Source organism: Apteryx rowi, unplaced genomic scaffold (genome assembly GCF_003343035.1).
Source record: "Apteryx rowi isolate R43461 unplaced genomic scaffold, aptRow1 scaffold_407, whole genome shotgun sequence".
NCBI classification, from domain to species: Eukaryota; Metazoa; Chordata; class Aves; order Apterygiformes; family Apterygidae; genus Apteryx; species Apteryx rowi.
Genome location: NW_020450598.1, coordinates 624,429 through 644,002, shown reverse-complemented (window position 1 = coordinate 644,002; position 19,574 = coordinate 624,429). Strand labels below are relative to the sequence as shown.

The 19,574-nt window shown below is 47.6% G+C and overlaps 1 protein-coding gene across 1 annotated transcript; it reads left to right on the top strand.

The window, feature by feature from the left end:
• Window positions 1-293: 293 nt before the first annotated feature.
• SH3BP4 (SH3 domain binding protein 4) lies at window positions 294-19,116 on the top strand. The gene is made up of 4 exons (XM_026075605.1): window positions 294-411; window positions 4,243-6,605; window positions 18,374-18,562; window positions 18,892-19,116. Exons 1-4 carry the CDS (start codon window positions 294-296, stop codon window positions 19,114-19,116), a joined length of 2,895 nt encoding a protein of 964 aa, XP_025931390.1.
• The last annotated feature ends 458 nt before the right edge of the window (window positions 19,117-19,574 follow it).

The following is a 19,574-nucleotide window of genomic DNA, read 5'->3' as shown; positions in this document are numbered from 1 at the left end:
TTCAAGATATGTTGCAGTGCCGTGCTTGCGGGTCTGCGCTCTCCTCTCCAGCTCGAGCAGACCATCGTTTGCACGTGCAAGACGTAGGCATTGTGCTGACAACTGGGGCCTTCCCTGACGTTCTGGCTTTCATTTTCCTTTGCAGGCTGGTTCCCCAGGCTGTCAGGGTGCCGTGGTGACTCCAGGATCCCTGTAGCCAGCTTTGCCTGTGCTTGCCAGCCCAGGAGCTTGCTGCCACCGCCACGGAGAGGCCATGACCGCCTAGCGCTCCCTAACTGTCAGGCGGGTTCGAGATGGCGGCTCAGAGGATCCGGGCGGCCAACTCCAGCGGCCTGCCACGGTGCAAGTCGGAGGGGACGCTCATCGACCTTAGCGAAGGGTTCTCGGAAAACAGCTTGAGCGACGTCAAAGGTGAGGGACACGTCTTACATGTTCTTCTGGGTGCTGGGGGAGCACCAGATGATAATTAAACTGTCTGATTTAAGGCTGAGCTTCCTCTCGCTTGTGGAGTTGGATGGTCCTTTACCCATTTGCTCTAAGTAGCAGGAAGACCAAAAATGCTCCATCATTACACTTCGTCCTGTGGTAGAGGAAAGAAACTGCATCCCCAAGAGCTCTGCGGAGTTTGCTTGATACTTTAAGGAGGTGACAAACCTTGGAAATGCCTCGATTGAAACCACCCCTGCCCCAAAGCCTGTGGCAATTTGTTGGGGGTGGCAAACACGCAACTTCACAGCATCGTTTTGGCACAGAATCGTTTTGGTTGCACGTTCACCTAGCCTGGCGCAGCCCCACGTATCTCCCGGCTTGGTGGAAGCTCAGCTGCTAAGCACGCCTCTGTGCTGCCGAGCTTCGGCGTCGCCCCACTCATCCCCAGCGTGGGCTGCGCTTTTCCCTGGTGTGGCATAGCCCCGAGTGGGGTGTGGGATGCGGGAGAGCATGGATGTACGTGTGGGTGGCACATGCACACATGTGGAAAAGGATGCTCGAAAGCTGGATGCAATGTTGCTGATTCAGTTCAAGTCACCTTTAATAGCTGCTCACTGTATGAATCCGAGTATGTTTGGAGGCACGTGTGATGCCTGGAGGGAGAAAGAGAGAGGGAAAACATGAGGATTATTTTACAGGGGAGACAAATAAAAGGCAACCTGACTGAGAGAGACGGAGCGATGAATAATACGCCTTCCTGTTTACTGTCTCTTTTTTTTTTTTTTTTTTTTTCCAAGATCAGAACAACAGGATAGTCAGTGAAACTGAAAGGCAGCAGATTTATCTATCTCTTCAAGTAGCGCATGGCTGTTATCGCTGTAGGATAAAGCTAAACAAAGGAGAATACTTTAATTCATAAGGCTGAGTGGAGGTCTCTGTTTATTGCAAACAGAAAATAAGCCCTAAGTGCAGAGTGCTTTCACCGCCCCCTCCGTAGGAAATGGCTGTCAGCTGTTAAGCAAGGAAAAAACAGAAGTGAAATCATGTCCCCTTGGTTTTACAGACCTTCAGCAGCCAGATCTTTGTCCTAACCGGGGCTGCAGTTGAAATCACGTGCTTTTCCTGGTTGGAGGCCTGTCAGCTCTTCAGTGTAGATATTTCAAAGTTGGGTTATAAGTTATTTCTGAGGGGTTGAGGGGAGCTCTGTCTTTTTCCAGTTGGAAGAAAAACTTCACATCAGATAAAGCCAATATTGGGGGGGGGGAGTTATTAAAAGGAGAAAGATTGTGGAATTCTGCCTTTCCCACTCACTCCCAGTTTTGACGAAAAGCATGTTGCCATTTTTTTCCTTCATTTAAAAAAAAAAAAAAAGGAGGGATGGGGGAAACAAAACTTATTCAGGATTTCAGACCAGTTTTCACTTCAGGAGGGCAAGCAAAGCCATGAGAGATGGCTGGAGTCGTGTAGGTGCAGCATCGTGCCCCAGCTTTTGGGAAGCGGGGCCTGGATGCCGTTGGCATTGCCGTGGAGTGATGCGTCCCATCCTGCCTCCCACRGGAAGGCTGTGGCAGTGGCTCCCGTGCAAGCGCTGGGCCTGTGCATGCCCACCCAGCCCCTCCTGCAGTGCCAGGGCAGTTACTCCGCATCCCCACCAGACATAATGTCCTCAGGAGCTGGGGCTTTGCCTTGACTTTACATCAACACTAAAAATTACGGGACCTTGGCAAGGCTAAAAGGCCTCAGCTAAGGAGCCTCTTTGAAACACCAGAGCATCCCTGGGAGATCAGCTGATTCACCCCGCAAAGGGCTCAGGATATATAACTAGATTCATAGTGACATCCTGCCAGGGTGACAAGAAAGTTTCAATAAGGATTTTTTTTAATATGATTTTATGCTGAGTACATGTCCTCATGACTTTCACTGCCTGCTGTGAGAGGGAGGGATCAGGAAGTGGATGAATGATTTTAGTCGTTTAGTATGAGTACAAACTCTTCTTTTTTTCTATATTGGAGCCCTAAAGTACTTATATTTGAAGACTTTTCTTTGCTCTTGTTTCTTAAGGTACTTTTTAATTCCATAGTGGCATCGTGAGCTGCTCTATGGCTGTTAAAGGTCTACTTTTTTGTCATATTTTCCTGGGTTTTCTAAGGCCGTCAGGCATCCTAACCTTCCAAGTGTCCTTCTTTTTCATGTGATTTTACATGTTCGAAAAACGCAGACTACCTGCAATTAATGACTGTATGGATGCAGTCTCTGCTTTGCCATCTGTTTGTCCCCAGGATTTTAGGGGCTTCCCATGTGAATTTTTATATTTCCCCTTTTCCCTCCAGAGAGCTAACAAGCCTATTGAAACAGGTGTTGTCCTAGTTCTCTTGCTGCCCCGTATTTGTGGAAATGCAGCTCTTTTTCCTCTCCCCTGTAGGTATTGTTTTCTTAGGTTTGTCTAGTAAGATAACGAACATTTGAATGATGACTAACATTATCTGCAGCTTGCTTCTAGTGCCTTTAAAAGAAATAAGTCCGTAACGGGAGACCAAAAGCAATAAATATGGTGACAGCTTGAACATCTGTAGTCTTTCCTAAGCTATTTTGTTTGTAATTGGGATCTGTTAGTACTGGCAAAATGACTTTCAGCCGGACTTCTGAAAGCACTGTGCTGAAAGGGAAATTGGGGATGCTGCTTAGTCCTTGACAGCACTGGGGTAGGGGGATGCTGTGCTTATTTCTGATGGCTCAAACTACATGGCTTTCATTGCAAATGGTGTTAATATTTGTTGAGGAGCTTAGAAATAAATGTGTTAGGGGAGCAAGATGCTGAGCTTTTGGCTAGTGTGACATGAAAAAGTGGGAACATGAAGTACCCTTAGTGGGTGCCCTTAGTTGTTTCTGACAGTGAAATGTAAGACACTTCAGACATACAGGAGAGGGATTATGGCAGGATGAAAACATTTTTAGCCTGCAACCGTTGCCTTAGGTTATTGTGCAATCTGCTTGAAAAACAGGTGTTCACCTTCAGCAGCAGAGTTAACTATTCACAAAAATCAAAACAGCAGTGATTTAAAAAAAAAAAAAAAAGAAAGATGATGACCAGAGAGATTGAGATACCACTGACCAAATTTGTAGGATAAAGGCTGTGAAGGATCACCTGGGCCACACAACCTCTTCCCCAGCTGGCACACCCTAAATTAACTTCTGTCATTTTAAATGTGAAAATTTAAGGGAGTGCCTGTGATTTTAGCACTTGCTTTTAGGAGCTTAAATCCACACGTGCTGGCTAGAAAGGGCTYGTAGTAGGAATTGACTCCAACTCCCTCAAAATTCTCACCAACGCACCTTTTTGTGCAGAACCTATCAGCTGTCCGACTCTGGCTTCTCCTGCAGAAGCAGCTGCGTGAGACCCTAAATCAAAGGGTAGGCTGTATGATCTTGTTGCTAAGACACTTGACTTCACTGGGAGGAGAGCTGCTTTTCCTGCACCTGCGTTGCTACTATGGGGATGTGACAAATTGCTTCCTCTCCTGTCTAGGCTCCTGTTCCTCTGCTTTGATGCCCGACCTGTTAGATTACGATCTCTTTGGAGAAGACATTCTCTTTTGCACCATACAGACACATCAAAAGCAGTGGAGGGAGAATTTTTGTTTAAAGGTTTTAGGGGGGGGGAAATAGTCTCTCAAGCCTAAAGATATATATAAAACTAACTTGGCCTTACTGGTTAAAGTAGTGTGGGCTGCTTACCTGAAATAAATGCTTGTGAATAGCTCACGACTCTCTTGTTGATTGCTTACACTGCTGTTTTTCTTCTTCACTTTGCAGTGCCTTCCCCTAGTGCCTTGTTGATTGACAATCCCACATCCTTTGGAAACGCGAAGGAAGTAATAGCAATCAAAGATTACTGTCCAACTAATTTCACCACTTTGAAGTTCTCCAAGGGGGACCACCTCTACGTCTTAGACACATCAGGAGGCGAGTGGTGGTACGCTCACAACACTACGGAAATGGGTTACATCCCTTCCTCCTATGTCCAGCCTGTAAACTACCGCAACTCTTCCTTAACGGACAGTGGGATGATAGACAATCTACTGGAGAGCCCTGACGAGGGGGTCAAGGAGTTGGACCTGCTTGGAGAATGGACTGACATGAAAAGAAACTCTGCCAAAACCTACAATAATAACCCTTTCTTGAATGGAGTCCAGACAAACCCATTTCTGAATGGGAATTTGCAAACAGTGACCAGCTCTGACAATGAGTCCAACTCCAAAGCTACTGTTGACTTGCTGCTCTTTGACACGGGAGCTCCTAATTCAGCAGTTTCCAGCTCAGCCACTAATAGCAGCATGGGTAACATTTTCGATGAGTTTCCATCCACAAACAGGCTGGAGCTGGAACAGACTGTGAAACGGGACAATCCCTTCTTTAGGAGCAAACGCTCCTACAGTTTGTCTGAGCTGTCTGTTCTTCAAGCGAAGTCAGACACTCCGACATCATCGGGTTTCTTCAGTGGTTTGAAGTCTCCCACCCCAGAGCAGTTCCAGAGCCGGGAGGATTTTAGGACCGCATGGCTGAATCATAGGAAGCTGGCCCGGTCTTGCCATGACTTGGATTTGCTTGGTCAGAATCCTGGCTGGGGTCAGACACAACCTGTGGAGACCAACATTGTCTGCAAACTGGATAGCTCTGGTGGAGCTGTTCAGCTTCCAGACACCAACATCAGCATTCATGTGCCAGAGGGTCATGTGTGCCCTGGGGAAACGCAGCAGATCTCCATGAAAGCAATGCTGGATCCGCCACTGGAGCTGAACAGTGACAAGTGCAGCACCATCAGCCCAGTCCTGCAGATCAAACTGAGTAATATGGAGGTGAAAACCTTCATCATTCTGGAGATGAAGGTGTCAGCAGAGGTCAAGAATGACATCATGAGCAAGAGTTTGGTGGGATTGCAATGCCTGCGGAGCGACATGAAGGAGGGGCCATACATGCCAATGCAGCTGAGCTATTCATATGGGGACACAATACAAGTCCAGCTGGAGAATCTGGAGCCTTGCATGTACATCGCAGCTGTAGCCCAAGGGCAGAACATCCTCTACCCTTACACTGTTTGGGATTACATCAGCAAGAAGATCACAGTTGGTGTCTATGGCCCAAAACACATCCACCCTTCCTTTAAAACTGTCGTGGCTGTGTTTGGCCATGAATGTGCACCCAAGACTCTCCTGGTGAATGAGGTCACACGACAGGCTCACAATCCTGCTCCTGTCGCCCTGCAGCTTTGGGGCAAACATCAGTTCGCTTTGTCCCGTCCTCAGGACCTCAAAATCTGCATGTTCTCCAACATGACCAACTATGAGGTAAAAGCTAGTGAGCAAGCCAAAATTGTGCGAGGCTTCCAGATGAAGCTGGGCAAGGTCAGCCGCCTTATCTTTCCCATCGCATCTCATGACCCCAATGAGCTCTCGGACTTCACGCTGAGGATACAGGTCAAGGATGACAAGGATGCCATTTTGACCCAGTTCTGTGTCCAGACGCCACAGCCGCCTCCTAAAAGTGCCATCAAACCCACAGGGCAGAGGCGGTTTCTCAAGAAGAATGAGGTTGGAAAGATCATCCTTTCACCTCTGGCTGCCACTGCCAAGTATCCAGTTTTTCAGGACCGACCAGTGTTGAGCTTGAAGTATGGCAAACTGCTGAAAACTGTGGTGCGGCAAAACAAGAACCACTATTTGCTGGAGTACAAGAAAGGAGATGTCATAGCCCTCCTCAGTGAGGAAAAGATCAGGTTGAAAGGGCAACTGTGGACAAAGGAGTGGTATATTGGCTACTACCAGGGGAAAATAGGCCTTGTGCACACCAAAAATGTGCTTGTGGTTGGGAAGATCAAGCCCAGCTACTTCACTGGGCCTGATCTCACTACCAGCCTGTTGCTTGAGCAAATCCTGAGACCCTGCAAATTTCTTACCTATATTTATGCCTCGGTGAGGACTCTGCTCATGGAGAACCTCAGCAGCTGGCGGTCGTTTGCCGATGCGCTAGGGTATTTGAACTTGCCACTCACGTTTTTCTGCCGAGCAGAGCTGGACAGTGAGCCGGAGCGAGTGGCCTCCGTGTTGGAGAAGCTGAAGGAAGACTGCAACAACACTGAGAACAAGGACAGGAAATCTTTCCAGAAAGAGCTGATGACGGTGAGTCCAAGGTCTGCTGGGGCATTTTAATTCTCTGCGATGCATTCAGAGGGATCAGTATGAATGGGAGCTGGAAGTTTCCTAACTCAATATGCAAAAATGAAGTGCATTTTTAAGGTCTTCTGCAGGCTGCTCAGCACAGCCAGGTGGGAAATTCTACCCTGCGGTTATGTGTTGGCAAGTTTAATGATATGAGGTCTGTAAATGAGGGCCCCGCTGCGCAAAATACTATACATAAACATTGTGTTGGGGGAGCAGACAGGCCTGCTTCAGAAGGTAGCTAATCTGAAGCCCCTCAACATCAGTGGTGATTTTGATCCAGTATTTTCAGAGCACTCAAGTGGGCATTAACATATCAGTCGTCAGTGGTATATAAATGAGACACGCTTCAAGGAATCACCTGAGAGCTGCTAGTCCCTTCATCCCAGATGTGATAGCAATATCTGTGATGGAGCTCTTGACTGTCATGGCAATACTGATGACAGCACAGAAAACTGGAAAAGAGCAAGAAGCATAAAAGCTGTTTCTATATTGCGGTAGGCAAGCCACCTCTTGATTCACATGATTTTGCATCACTAAGTAGAGCAAAGCATGCTGGAGAGGGGTTTATGGCTACTGTGAAGAATGGATGCTACATCTTTATGAGGCGACCTAAAATTATTGTTTCTTTTAAAAAATTAATAATAATAATAATAATAATAATGTCTGGTCCTTCTCTCCTTGAGTGGCATCTAAACCAAGGACACCTTTGAGTTCGGATGCTTTGTGTTCAGCTGTGGATCGCATTTGCAAATTGTCTAAAATGCCAGCCTGCCTTATGTCCTAAAAGGCTCTCTGCAGGCCTCTGGGGTGAAGTGCTGTCTGTGAGTATCCCTAGGATGCCATTAGGAAGTCTCTTAACGAGAAATCATCTTCATGAGGACAATTTCTAACATTTCATAGGAAATAAGCCAAAGAAAAGACAGGACTTACTGACTTGAAGAGATTTGCAGATCTTGACTTTTAACAGTCTCTCCTGCAGAAGCAGATAACTGGGTTATAGCAAATCATGTGTTTTAAAATGCCAATTTAATTATGGAATAGCAAAAGCTTCTCTTGGCAGTGATGTGCACAGGCAGTAGTGCAAGAACATGCAGCATGCAAAATGAAATTATGAATGAGTAACCTAGGTAAAGAGGACTGGAGCTAAAAAGTATGTCATATCACTGCTTCCGTTTGATAAGAATGGCAAATTTTGAGGATTAAATATTAGGTATAAGACATCAAGAAGAGTGTGGAGCCATTCATTACTCATGGAAATCATGTCTAGCATGTTCAAGGGGTTACTTGTGGATGTATTTCCTCAGCCTAATAGTGCAGTAGAATTAATAACTCTTTATAAGAAACCCTGTCCAACTTTTGGTGTCAATATGGAAAATGGGAAGATAGTTTCTGAAAGCTGTGACTCACACTTGTTACATTGCAATTAAGGTGATCACTGGAGCTGTCTTTGTGCACGTTCATTTAGGGTAAGTACGTTAAAATACAGGGTTGAACTGCTCAAGACTGCCCAGAGAACTTGAGAAGTTTAGGTTGTAATTACTGAGGATATTGCTGGTTCCCCTGTGCTCCTCTGGCAGGCTTGGACCAGCTTTCTTCCAAATTCAGCTGGGTTCTTGTCCCTTTTTGAAGGGAACTGCCTGCATGCTAGTCTGATGGAGTTGGCCAAAAGGAGAGAGAGTGGTGTTACAGTGAGCTTTAACAGATGAGGCTTGCACCTCTTCAGACACTCTCCCACTATTTGCAGATGTTTATTGGCATGATTAGCCATTTTAGTGGACCAAAACCATGATTGCTCTAAACTATAGGCCAGGCACTGTGTCAGGAGGCTGAGGATCTGCTGTTGCAAAACATTTAACTGGCCAGACAGATTAGAGGAGAGTGCGGGTAATCTTGCTGTGCAAGTACTAATTTGTGGCTGATAGGGCAGCTTTGGCTTTCGGTAACCTGCAGACTCCAGGCAATGCCACCAATGCTGCTGCTTTTTAGGGGTTCTTGCCATCATATGCAGTTGTCTCTGTCTTCAGGGCCATCCAGGAGGGAAAAATACTGCTGCACAACGTGGGATTTTTTTCTCCCATCGTTGAAGGCAGCAGCAGGCTGGCTGGACACTGGGCTCAGCACTGTGGATGGAACAGCGTGTTCTCATCCATTTGTTCTGAAGGGCATCTATAAAGACTGAATAAAAAAGGCAGTAACCAAAATGCCAGTGTCTCAGGGAGCCATTTAAAATCCTCAACAGCCAGATGCTGTGTTTGAGAGAGAGAGAGCAGCCTGTAAGTGAAAACCTTCCTGAGACAGGATCTGCTTAAAAGGGATCAACTGGTATAGCCACGTTGTCCTCCCAGCCCCCAATGGTCCTGTAGCAGAGCATGGGCACTACTTAYGCCTGAAGGAACAAGCAGGTAGGAAGAGGATTCAGGGGGGCTTAGAGGGAGCATGGGGTAAGACCTGACTCTGTAGCCCACACCTCCCCCCAGCAGCATGCTAGGAAGGACTTTGTGCTGCTGCCATCTGCACTTGCCTGCTGCACCTCCAGGTGAAGCTTGGGGTGATGGTTTGCACCTCCAATCCATATGCAGTGTGGGCTCAGTGCACCTTGAGCACAGCTGTGTCCCATGCCATGTTTTGCCACAGCTCATCTCTCCTCTTCACCCTGTAAGCCGACAGAGGCTGCAGTCAAGGCTAGTTTCTGGCCTTGGAAACAGCCCTGTGGTTCCTCCAAAGGAAAGTTTGCTCCTTGAATCAATAGCTTCAGTGAACGACAGGGTGAAGTACATACTTCTGTTGCTAAATACTTAAGGGCTTTGAGCTGTTTGCCCTACTGCTTTGAAAACCTGTTGTAAGCATTATGGTGTCTTGTCTCCAAGGATCAAAGGCAGYCTGTAGGTCATGGAAAAACTGTGCCAGACCTAAATGGGTAAATGAACAGAAAGATAAGGCTCTCTAGATGCTAACAAACCAGCTAACTCAAGGGGAGAGCCATTAGTTGCCTGAAAAACATATTTCTCCCAAAGGGATGAATCTAGTGCAGAATCCCACAGCAGGTTTTATTCTCTTTATTCAAATGGAGATTAACCCTGAACATTGACTCTGTTTCCTATTCTGCGTGAGATCTTTGTGAGTCTGAGCCCGTTGATAAAGGATGAGCCCTGTTCCAGGTGGAAGACARCACTTCTTCTAAACCCCTCACTGCTGTCTAATCCTCCTTAGCTTCCAGAGAAATTAGATCAAGCATGATCTTAAATAAATAGGTGTTTCAGGGGATGACAACTGAGCAGTAATATTTTTTTATTGTGTTAAAATCTGATTTTATTTGTAACTTGCTGTCCGGCATCTGCTGGTGAGAAGAATCAGTTGGATTAAACTCTGATCTGGCCATTTCATGTTAAATTTGGATGTCTCATTTCAAAGGAGGGGAATAGTAAGCAGGCTCATCTGACTTCAATGTTGATTGCACGAAATCATGCTGGCAGAGGCATACACCAGTAACCAAGCGTAGAAGAGTCTCCCAAGTGAATGGCGTGCCCTGTCATGATGACTAGTTAATAAATAATCTGCATTTAACTTTTTTCTTTTTTTTTTTTAACCTAGCATTAGCAGCAGTGTGTGAAGGTAACTGAGGAGAACGTTCTTCCGAAGTTAGTCATCACATGAGGAAGGGAGCTATACCCCTCCTCTCTGCTCTGCCTATCAAAAGCAGACTACACACAGATTGCCTAACTAAAAAAGCCTGTAATAATTAAAGTCCCAAATTTGCAAGATGCTTTGAGCTGTGCTTATGCTTCTCACTGCTTAGGAAGACTTTACTTTGCCAGGTGGTGCGCTCAACTGGACCTATGGGTGCTATGCCCTTTGACAGTGTTATGGCCATTGTTATCTGCTCAGGTTGGCAGAGATGCTTGCACTGTGCTCAGCTTTTAGCTGTCCACTGTGCCCATAGATAAGCCTTGTTTCTAAGCTGTGCTCCCTCCCATGGGTGAAGAGGTACTTTCTCCAAAAGCATCTCGGACAAACCTCATTCCAGCCGGGCCACCAGTAACTGGCTGTGTGCTCTCTTTGGCTGTTACAGAGGGGAAAAGAAGTGTGTTTGCTTATGTCTCCATGGAAGAGCTTTAAGGCAATATGTTTCTCCCACATGTGCAGAAAAGACCCCTGTGGCCAGTTACTGCAGCCCAGCTGACAGGAGGAAACTCCATTAGAGTTTACAAGCTTTCAGTGTGCAAAAACCCCATAGGTTTCAGGCTTGTAGGAAAAAGCCTTTGGGTCCTTTTGCAAATGTTACTCACCTACCGCACCATAATCAAATACACTCAAGTTGCTACAGGGAAACATGCCAGGTTTCATTTGAGAAACAAGACCCAACTTGCCATAGAGTGACTACACTACCTGGTCCTTTGGAGCTGGAGTTAAAGATGTGATGAGACGCAGCATTTCTGTCTCACTGGATTTTTGATAAAGTGTTTTTATAGAGCCTTGCATTTTTCATCCTTTCCAAAAAATGCTGCTGATGGGGAAAATATTGGTCTTCTGGGAATGCCACTAGGTATGTTTGCAGAGATTGCAGAATTTATTTAGCTTTTTCTCCTCCAGACTACTTCTAAAGTTCATACAGAAAAAGCTGATTTTTTCCCCCATTCTGTTTTCCATCCTTTGCTGTGACTGCAGATATCTATGTGTTGCCCTTTTCTACCAAAAGACCCTGCTCAGAAGCAACGGAGGGATAAAGATGTTTTCTTGTCCGTAGTTTGTACAGACCCCAAACAGCTGCTGATGAGCCCGAATAGCTCTGGGTCCCCTTAATCTCCTGCAGTGCAGGGTGTACACTGCTTGGACCTTGCACTAACATGTGTGAAGCAGGCCAGCCAAAAGTTGCTTATRCTGGTCCCCCATTGCTCCTGCATCCAGAAGCAATCTGCTGGCTGGTTGTATTGTCTGTGCAGTGCTGACTTGGTGTCCAAGGTGAAAGCCATCTTCTGCGTTTTCTCTGCATTCAGGAGAGCAAATCCCCGCCTGCATGTGTAGATATTGGACATTGCTCCCGTAAGGATCTGCCTAAGTGCCACACTGAAGTTGGTGGGAATTTTTCTCTAGGACGTGGCTTATCCTTGCACAGGCAGGTGGCTTCCAGCAGGGCCTTTTCACATGCGTAACCTAAATAACTTTTTTTGCCCCGCACCCCTATCAAATAAGAGAAAGCTACAGAAATGTAGTGTTCTGCTCCTCGTTCCTCCATCAGCCTGGCCCAGGTGGTGTGCTCAGAACAAAAGGAAAGTATTCCCTCAAACACAGCTGGCAAGCTGCTGTTAGTGGCATGGGAAAACTCTGCCACCAAGCTCCTGACAATCAGGCTGGCCAGAGCAGGGTTGCACCAAAGAAACTCGCAGCAATCATCTGTGCAATTTGTTTCTGCAGGCTGCTTGCCCTGCAGACAGCAAAAGGCAACCTGCTTTTATTTTCTGGGATTTGTAGGAAATCTTTAACATTCTCGTGTTCCTCATTACAGGAGTTAGACTCTTGTGCCTTATYACTGCTGTCTCTGCTCTTGCTCCCGTGTAAAGTTGCTCTTGCAAAAAAAAAAAAAAGTCTCAGGCAGCTGCATTTACCACCTTTTCCAAGCCCATTGGGAGTGCAGCACTTAATGTTGTTTCAAAAGAAATGAAGCCTTCAGCACCCCAGGACCTTAGCTGGGAACCGTGTTCAAGGAGACCGCCCCACAGAGCCCGTGCTTTAATGTGGGAGGCAGAAATAATTTCATTGAAGGGTGTGGATGTGTAGCACGGTGGTTTGAGATGTGTGTGATGTGTGAGCCAGCCGGGAGCTGCTGGATGGGGCTACAGCCTCTTCCAGCAAAAAAAATTCTGATGCAGGGATGCTTCCCCCACGCATACCTCCCCAGGTGCCTTCCCTGAAAACCCTCCTGCTCTTCCTTCAGCTTTTAACTCAAATCCCAATCCCTGCCCTCTTACGCATTCCTGTGGTAGTTAATAGGACACTAAATATTACTACTTACTGTAACCACATCTCCTCCTCCTCCTCCTCCTCCTCCTCCTTCTCCTCCTCCTCCTCCTCCCCACCCCCACTCAGCTGAACGCCGCCTTACAAAAGTTTCAGACATTGATTAATGTGTGATAACACTTCGGCTCTCCAGGGTGCTTTCCAAGTTAAATGCAGTTTAAGAAATCATTAACTAATTAAAGTCCATTTCCATAATGACTTCCTTCTTGTGATTCACTTGGTGGACACGAATTAATGTTGCGTCGTTCTACCCGGCTGGGGCAAAGAAGAAAGTTTTTTACTCCTCGGTTTTGCCGAAGGCAGGGAAAAAGGAGGTGCCAAAAGTTCAAAGGGCTTCACCAAATCGCCAAGAGAAGCRTGCGTCAAGACCAGAGTTAGGCCATGGGAGACTGCATGCGTGCATGTGTGAGAGAGGGTAGGGCTTGATGGCCCTTGAGCTGGGATGGGACAGCTGTGCTCGCAAAAGTGAGCGTTAAGCGTGCCGTGACTGGCCTTCTGCTGCTGTGCATGCATAGAAGTGGCTGCCTAGGGTAGCCACACRTGTAGCCAGTCTCTGTAGCTGCCTACTCCCTTTGTTTTCTCTTGCTTTCTGCATAAGCTAACACGTATAAGCAAAACTGGGGGGGCCAAAGGGGTGTTCAGGAAACACATGCAGAATTGCCAACCCCAAACTGTGCAGAACAGCCAGCATTTGTTAGCTGTTTCCTCAGCTTTGCGCTGAAACCCCCTCGGGGCTCTCTGCGACGTGTTTGCTTAGATGCTGTTTTCCATGATTAGAGGATTGGAAATGGGATTCTGCATTTCAGAGCTGCGATGCAAATTCTGCCTCGCCGGATGCATTTTAAGTATAGGTTCTTCTGCGCCGCTTTGAAATGGAATTTGAATATCAAACCGTCTTCTTTGCTGCCTTGCACGCTCATCTGGTGGAGCAGGCTCGGAGGCTCTCTGCAGCTGATGAATACTTTGGAGAGCATTGACAACGCTCAGCTTTAAAGCAGTGGCAGTAATAGCACGGCATAGGTCAAGCCTCAGAAGTGAACATAGCTGGGTACCAGGGGAAACTGGAAGGGAGCGATTGTATAAGCCGGGTGTGTGTATGCAGCTATCCTGGGAGGTTTGTGTAGGGTGAGTGAGGAGGATGGAGAAAGAATTGGTGAGTAATCCCAAAAGCGCCTGCTGGAGGATTAAGTCTGTTGTGAACTCTGCTAATCCCAGCTGGGCTAGTCACAGCTTTCAAAAGACCCCCGAGCCTGCTTGTAATTTATGTATTTCTGTGGCAAAAGGAATGAATTGTGAACTGGCCAGGGATCGCCTGGCACGTTTGCATTTGGTGACTGAAGCTGCTCCGTGCTGTCCCTACAAGACCCTGCTGCGCTGTGGGCTTTTGTGGAGGTTCCTTTGTGTATGGATGAAAAATATTTCACCGTTACTGCTAGTTCCCTGCTTTGGCTTTGACATCTGAGCAGAGGCCCCATTCCTCTGAGGCTGTGTGCCCAGTCTTTCCTGAAGGGCCTCCAGGCCCATTCGGCTCTTTCTTCGCCCTGTCCCCTTACAGCTTTGACACCGTCCGCTCTCCCTCGTTTTCCCTGGCTCTTCTAGAGCTCACGATGCTCCCAGCTCCCTGGTTTCTGCCGTTCAGAGAAGCTTTCCACAATGGGGCAGGCAAAGCAAGGACGCTTCCGGCACCTCTGCGGCAGAATGAACATGGACCTGATCCTGTGCGGCTTGTCCTTGAACTCTGTGCTGAACAGGGGAAATTGCCGCAAATCGGGAGCATCAGGGTCTTGTGTTGCTGTGGGCCATCAGGGAGGTGAGAGCGGAGCCCAAAAATGCAGCAGGGAGGCCTGCGTGCCAGACTGGCGAGCCCTGCCCTCTCTCCCACCCCGCTATCTGCAAATGCCATGGCTCTTCCTTCCCTTTGCATCGCCTCACCACACCGTTCTGGCAGTGTTTTACCCCCGGCGCACACTGGCGAATAATTTGCCTGCTGAGCCTTCCCAGCTGAGATAACCAGAGGCAAAGTGAACACGGTAGGTGTTTCTATTGTTGTCTGTAGGTTTCAGAGTTAACCTGCTGAGCTGAAGAGAGCAATTTGTCTCTCTCAGATCTGTTGCTTCGGGTCACTCTACAGTGCTCAGTTACATGGCTCACAGTTGCTTTACTCGGTGACATTTTYTTGTGCGCTGTGAGCAGCAGAAAGACCCAGAGGATCTACCTTCTGCAGCACTAACCCCACCAGCACCAGCCCTTTTCACCCATTAGTTACAGTTTGTTCCTAGTGGCCAGCAAGAAGAAAGCTGTCTTTTTAAAAGACCCTTCAAACCTATCGTCCCCCCCCTGTTATCCAGGGAAGAAAATCCACAGCAGTTTAGCCAAACGTGTTTATTAATGCATTGGTTACCATTTTGCAACATGTGCGTCTCTGCTTCCCTGAATTTCAATTTATTTTGAATGTCCGCAGCCAAGCGACGGACCAAGGAGCCTTTCCGGGCAGCGGCAAGCAGAGCTTTGCCGAGAGCATGGCGTGAGCTGGTTGCCGGGTGCGTTTCCCCCTCGTCCTGGTGCGCYCCCCTGCTCGGCATCTGCCTGTCGTTTGGCACTGTACTCGATTAGCAGCCTGCTCAAACGCCTGCGGGGAGCAATCAGTCGCTGCCTCCTACCTACTCTGGCTCCGGGAAGAGATAAGAGCGGCTCGCTTGCAGTGTTTGCTTGCCCTGCTGTTTGCTAAATACCAGATYGTTTCGGCGTTTGTACGTCAGTGATTAACCTGTCTGCAAAACACAGCCAGATGCTTGCGCTCGGGCGGCGAGTCGGCCGCGACGGGGCAGATCCGCCGTTTGCTGGAAGCCGGCTGAGTCTCGCGGCGCTGAGGGTCACCTTTCTTGCCCCTCCTGTCGGTTCCTCGGTGCTTTTTCTCCCACCGTCTCCGCCAAATGGGTGACAAGCTCCTGCCCCTCGTTTCCCTCACTGAGACCTCTAAGAAGGGGGGGGGTTGTCCCGATCGCGTGCAACGAGAGGTGTCTCATCCCCTATCTCAGCCTGTGCCTGAACGCGCAGCTGGCTGAGCAAGCATCTCTCCACGACACCAGGGCAAAAGTTGCTTGGATGCGGTGCTTTAGCCCATGTTTTCCAGGAAGATGAGTTTTCTCTTCTCCCTCCTCTTTCTCCCCACCGTTACTCCTTTTTGCCTCTTTTCCTAGTGAACCGAGGTGTGTTTCGCCCAACCATTTTTAGCCCTGAGAAGCAAATTGTGTCCAACTCCGACCAGGGTCAGCTGATCACACACAAAACTGCAGCTGGGCAGCTAGAGTGAACTCCAGCATGTGCAACCAGAAGAGCATGCAGAGGGCATGGTACCGCTGTGCCATTTATATGATTTATAGTGGTTTGTACTTGTGGTTTCAGAGAGGACCTAACTCCAGGCCTCTCTAGGACCGTCTGAGTCCTCCTGCTCCAGATGAGAGGGCAGTGAATCTGTTGGCTGCTCGATAAGATAGTATTGCCGGAGAGCTGGACTTGGAGTCCTCTGCAGAGGCAGTTATGAGCACGTCACAGATGTGAGATCTAAATGCTTTTTTAATACCCATAAAAAAAATTACGCTCTTCAAATGTTTTTTCCTTGCTTGCTTAACAAGAGAGTTTATTACTTCTCTCGCTAATACAGGAAGCCCGTGTAAGCACTTTGCTTGAAAAGCTAAGGCTGGTCCACAGCCATAATTAGATTCAAGCCCTGCTTTGCTTTGCATAAGCTGGAAACAGATAAGGGAATCGACATATATTTGCTTTGCAAATTGCTGGAGTGGTTTCAGATGTTACCCTCTTCTCCCAGCTGTTTGTTACTGTCCCTGAGAGTTGGCGTATGGGAGGATTTAACCCCTGCTCTGCTTTGGAGTGAAATCAGCTGGGTTCGCCTAGACCTCGTGTATGGGGAGAGGTGCTCAGGCCTGTGCGCTGGTGTGACAACAGCCTCATGCCCCTGCCTCTGCAGTGGGGACAGCAGCAAAGGGGCAAGGGCAAGCATTGCAGGGTAATGGCATGTTAACCCCGTCTCAGCCGCCCGCTGGCTGTGCATCCTACTGCCTAAATGCCAGTGCCTGACACAGGCTTGCCAAAGTGCGTTTGAAATGAAAAAAGAGAGGAATTAGCAGGAGAAAGGAGGGGGATTCTTGCCGTGTTTAGACCACAGAGAATTTCTCCCCGGCTCTGTAGCTGGGATGGCTATAATAATACTGCTGTGGTGGTAGTGTCTCCCTAGTGAGAGTAAGAGTCATTTGGGGTTTTGCCCTCTTTATCCCTGAGCTGTAGTTTGCATTTGGTAAAATGAGATCCCCCTGCTAAAATGCTGTGTAGTGCCCTTGGTGTTCTGGCGTCCTGGACCCGCAGTCCTAATTCTGCTCTCTCTATGGCTCCAGCGCTTAGCAATATAAAATCAAGAGGGTACTCGACAAAGCAGAAAGGCAGCAAATAGAAAACGTATTGAAGAACTCCTTTTTATAGCCTGCGATTAACCTGTGGAAGTGACTGCCGCGAGCTATCCCAGGGCAGGCAGTGTAGAGGGAGATGAAGAATGATTAAACATTTCTGGGTGGTAAACTATCACCCAAGGGACGGTCTTTGGTTTGCCTGCTTTGTTTTGACATTTTAAAAAAGGGATGCCTGTTTCATAATTTAAAACACATTTCAATAATCACTTGAGGTTCAAGAGGTGACATTATCCGTGGACAGGGTTTGCTCCTTATGTTGTTGCACTACAAGCATTTGACTCTGGCAAATGTTGGAGAGCCCTCAGTGAGCTGTTGGTCAGGTCTTGTGGCCTGATAATTGCCTTTAAACCCTTCATTTCCTGGGCCATATTGTAGGTTTCTGCTATTGCAACCTGTTTCTCGTTTTGAGCAGACATTAACATGATGTTATTACCCAAAGATAGCAACCCTCAGCAGATTTCCAAACCCACGCTGTCCTTTTTTCCTGGCTAAAGTCACTGCTGTATGGAAAACTGTTCCTGCTGTGGGTCTCCCTAGCTGAAGCATTTTCTCCTCCCCAGCTCTTCAAAGTCGTTCGCACTTAAGTCAGTAAATGATTTAAGGAGATGGTTTCTGAACTAACTAGGGAAGGGGCAGTGGCAGTGAAAGGAATAAGAGCGTCTCAAGCAAAGTGACTGCTATGGTCAGGTCCTATAATGCTCTGAACTGGCCATTCCCCTGGGTCTCACCCCAGCTCATCTTCTCCCAGAACTGCTGTCCAGGCCTTGTCCCAAAATGGTCTGTTTAACCTATAGCTGCTCCGGGGAAATCCTTGGGCCCTCTTGCTGTCTGTAGTGAAGGAACAGTTCTCCAGGCTTGGGGATGCAAGCTGTGTTGACTACGTTGGATTAATTATCTTGATTAAAGGCGTCTGTTTTTCTCAGCTCTGAGATGCTTTAAACTGCTTATGCGGGGACTGAACATCTTGAGTGATTGCCTGGAAAATAAGGTTATGCTGGCCAGCCCAGGCTACAGACCACATCAAACTGGGGTAGGGTACTTCATTCAATTAATGGGATTACAGCTCTGTTGAGCCTGTTGGCCTAATTTCACCAGCTGTTGCCGGAAAGGAGGTGGGAGGATTTGGGGGTGACATCTTGAGAGACTTCCTTGAGTAATCCCTGGGTAACCTGCCTTTTGCCACCCTCCCTGACTCTCTCTGTTTGGTTTTTCATGACGGTCCTGCAGGCCTTGCTGAAAATGGACTGTCAGGGGCTGGTCGTGAGGCTCATTCAGGACTTCGTGCTGCTGACCACGGCCGTGGAGGTGGCCCAGCGCTGGAGGGAGCTCGCTGAGAAGCTAGTCAAGGTCTCCAAGCAGCAGATGGATGCCTATGAGGCCCCACACCGGGATAAAACGGGGGTGGTGGACAGCGAGGTGAGAATGGACGGTTCTCAGTGTTGGAGGGTTTCATGCATTTCCTGAGATTGTTTTTGCTTATGGCCAGTGCTCTAGATGTCTACAGCATGTTCTTCTGATGTGTCTTTAGGGAATAAATGGGATTTTAATATACTGAGGACATTCTGGGGTGTTTTTACCTGGAATATATTTGTTCGGAGATCACTGCATGTTGGGGATAGCATTACTCGCTTGCTGGCTGTTCTGTCCCAAATACAGTGAAAAGCAGCTGCCAAGGCAAACTGTTTAGAGCCTGAGCTTTGCATTAAGTTCTGCTTTTCTCCTTCCCTCTCTCCTGTGTGATGCAGGCCATGTGGAAACCAGCGTATGACTTCCTGCTCACCTGGAGTGGCCAGATCGGGGACAGCTACCGCGACGTGATTCAGGAGCTGCACATAGGGCTGGACAAAATGAAGAACCCAATCACCAAGCGCTGGAAACATCTCACTGGCACGCTGATCCTCGTCAACTCCTTGGACATGCTTCGGGCAGCTGCCTTCAGCCCCCAAGACCATGAAGATTTTGCCATCTAAGAGGGGTTTCCTGTAGCAATTCATTCTTCCACATCTTGTTTTTTGGTGGTGTCTTTATTTTCTGCATTTTTCCCCTTTTTTTAAAGTTGATTTTAAAAATAAGTGGAGATTGCTCTCCCCAGGTTTTAAGAGGCCAAATTTTGCAAGTTCTCACCAGGACTGGAAATCAGCAGGAGACATCTCTCCTCCTAGTGGGAAGGCATCCAGAGCGGATGTTTTTTCTGTGCGGTAGAGAATTGATACCAGTTAAACTATTTCTATTAAAAAGTTTAAAGTTGGCGAGGGGTGGAGAGGGGAGTGGGAGCGAAGGATCACAAAAAGAGAACACATTTTTTAGGCAATTAAAAATCTAATTTTTTAGTGGGCAGTAAAGGTTGTAACCACTTTAGGGGGAAGTTGTTGCTGTTTTTTATGTTGTAGGAACTGCTTTTAAATTATCACTTTTGAGATGAACATGA

What these genes read in the sequence shown, in the direction of transcription:
- SH3BP4 (XM_026075605.1), top strand. Translation starts at nt 294, where the DNA reads ATGGCGGCTCAGAGGATCCGGGCGGCCAACTCCAGCGGCCTGCCACGG. An exon ending in TCCAGAAAGAGCTGATGACG is followed by an intron (nt 6,606 to 18,373) that starts GTGAGTCCAAGG and finishes ACGGTCCTGCAG; the next exon opens with GCCTTGCTGAAAATGGACTG. An exon ending in CGGGGGTGGTGGACAGCGAG is followed by an intron (nt 18,563 to 18,891) that starts GTGAGAATGGAC and finishes TGTGTGATGCAG; the next exon opens with GCCATGTGGAAACCAGCGTA.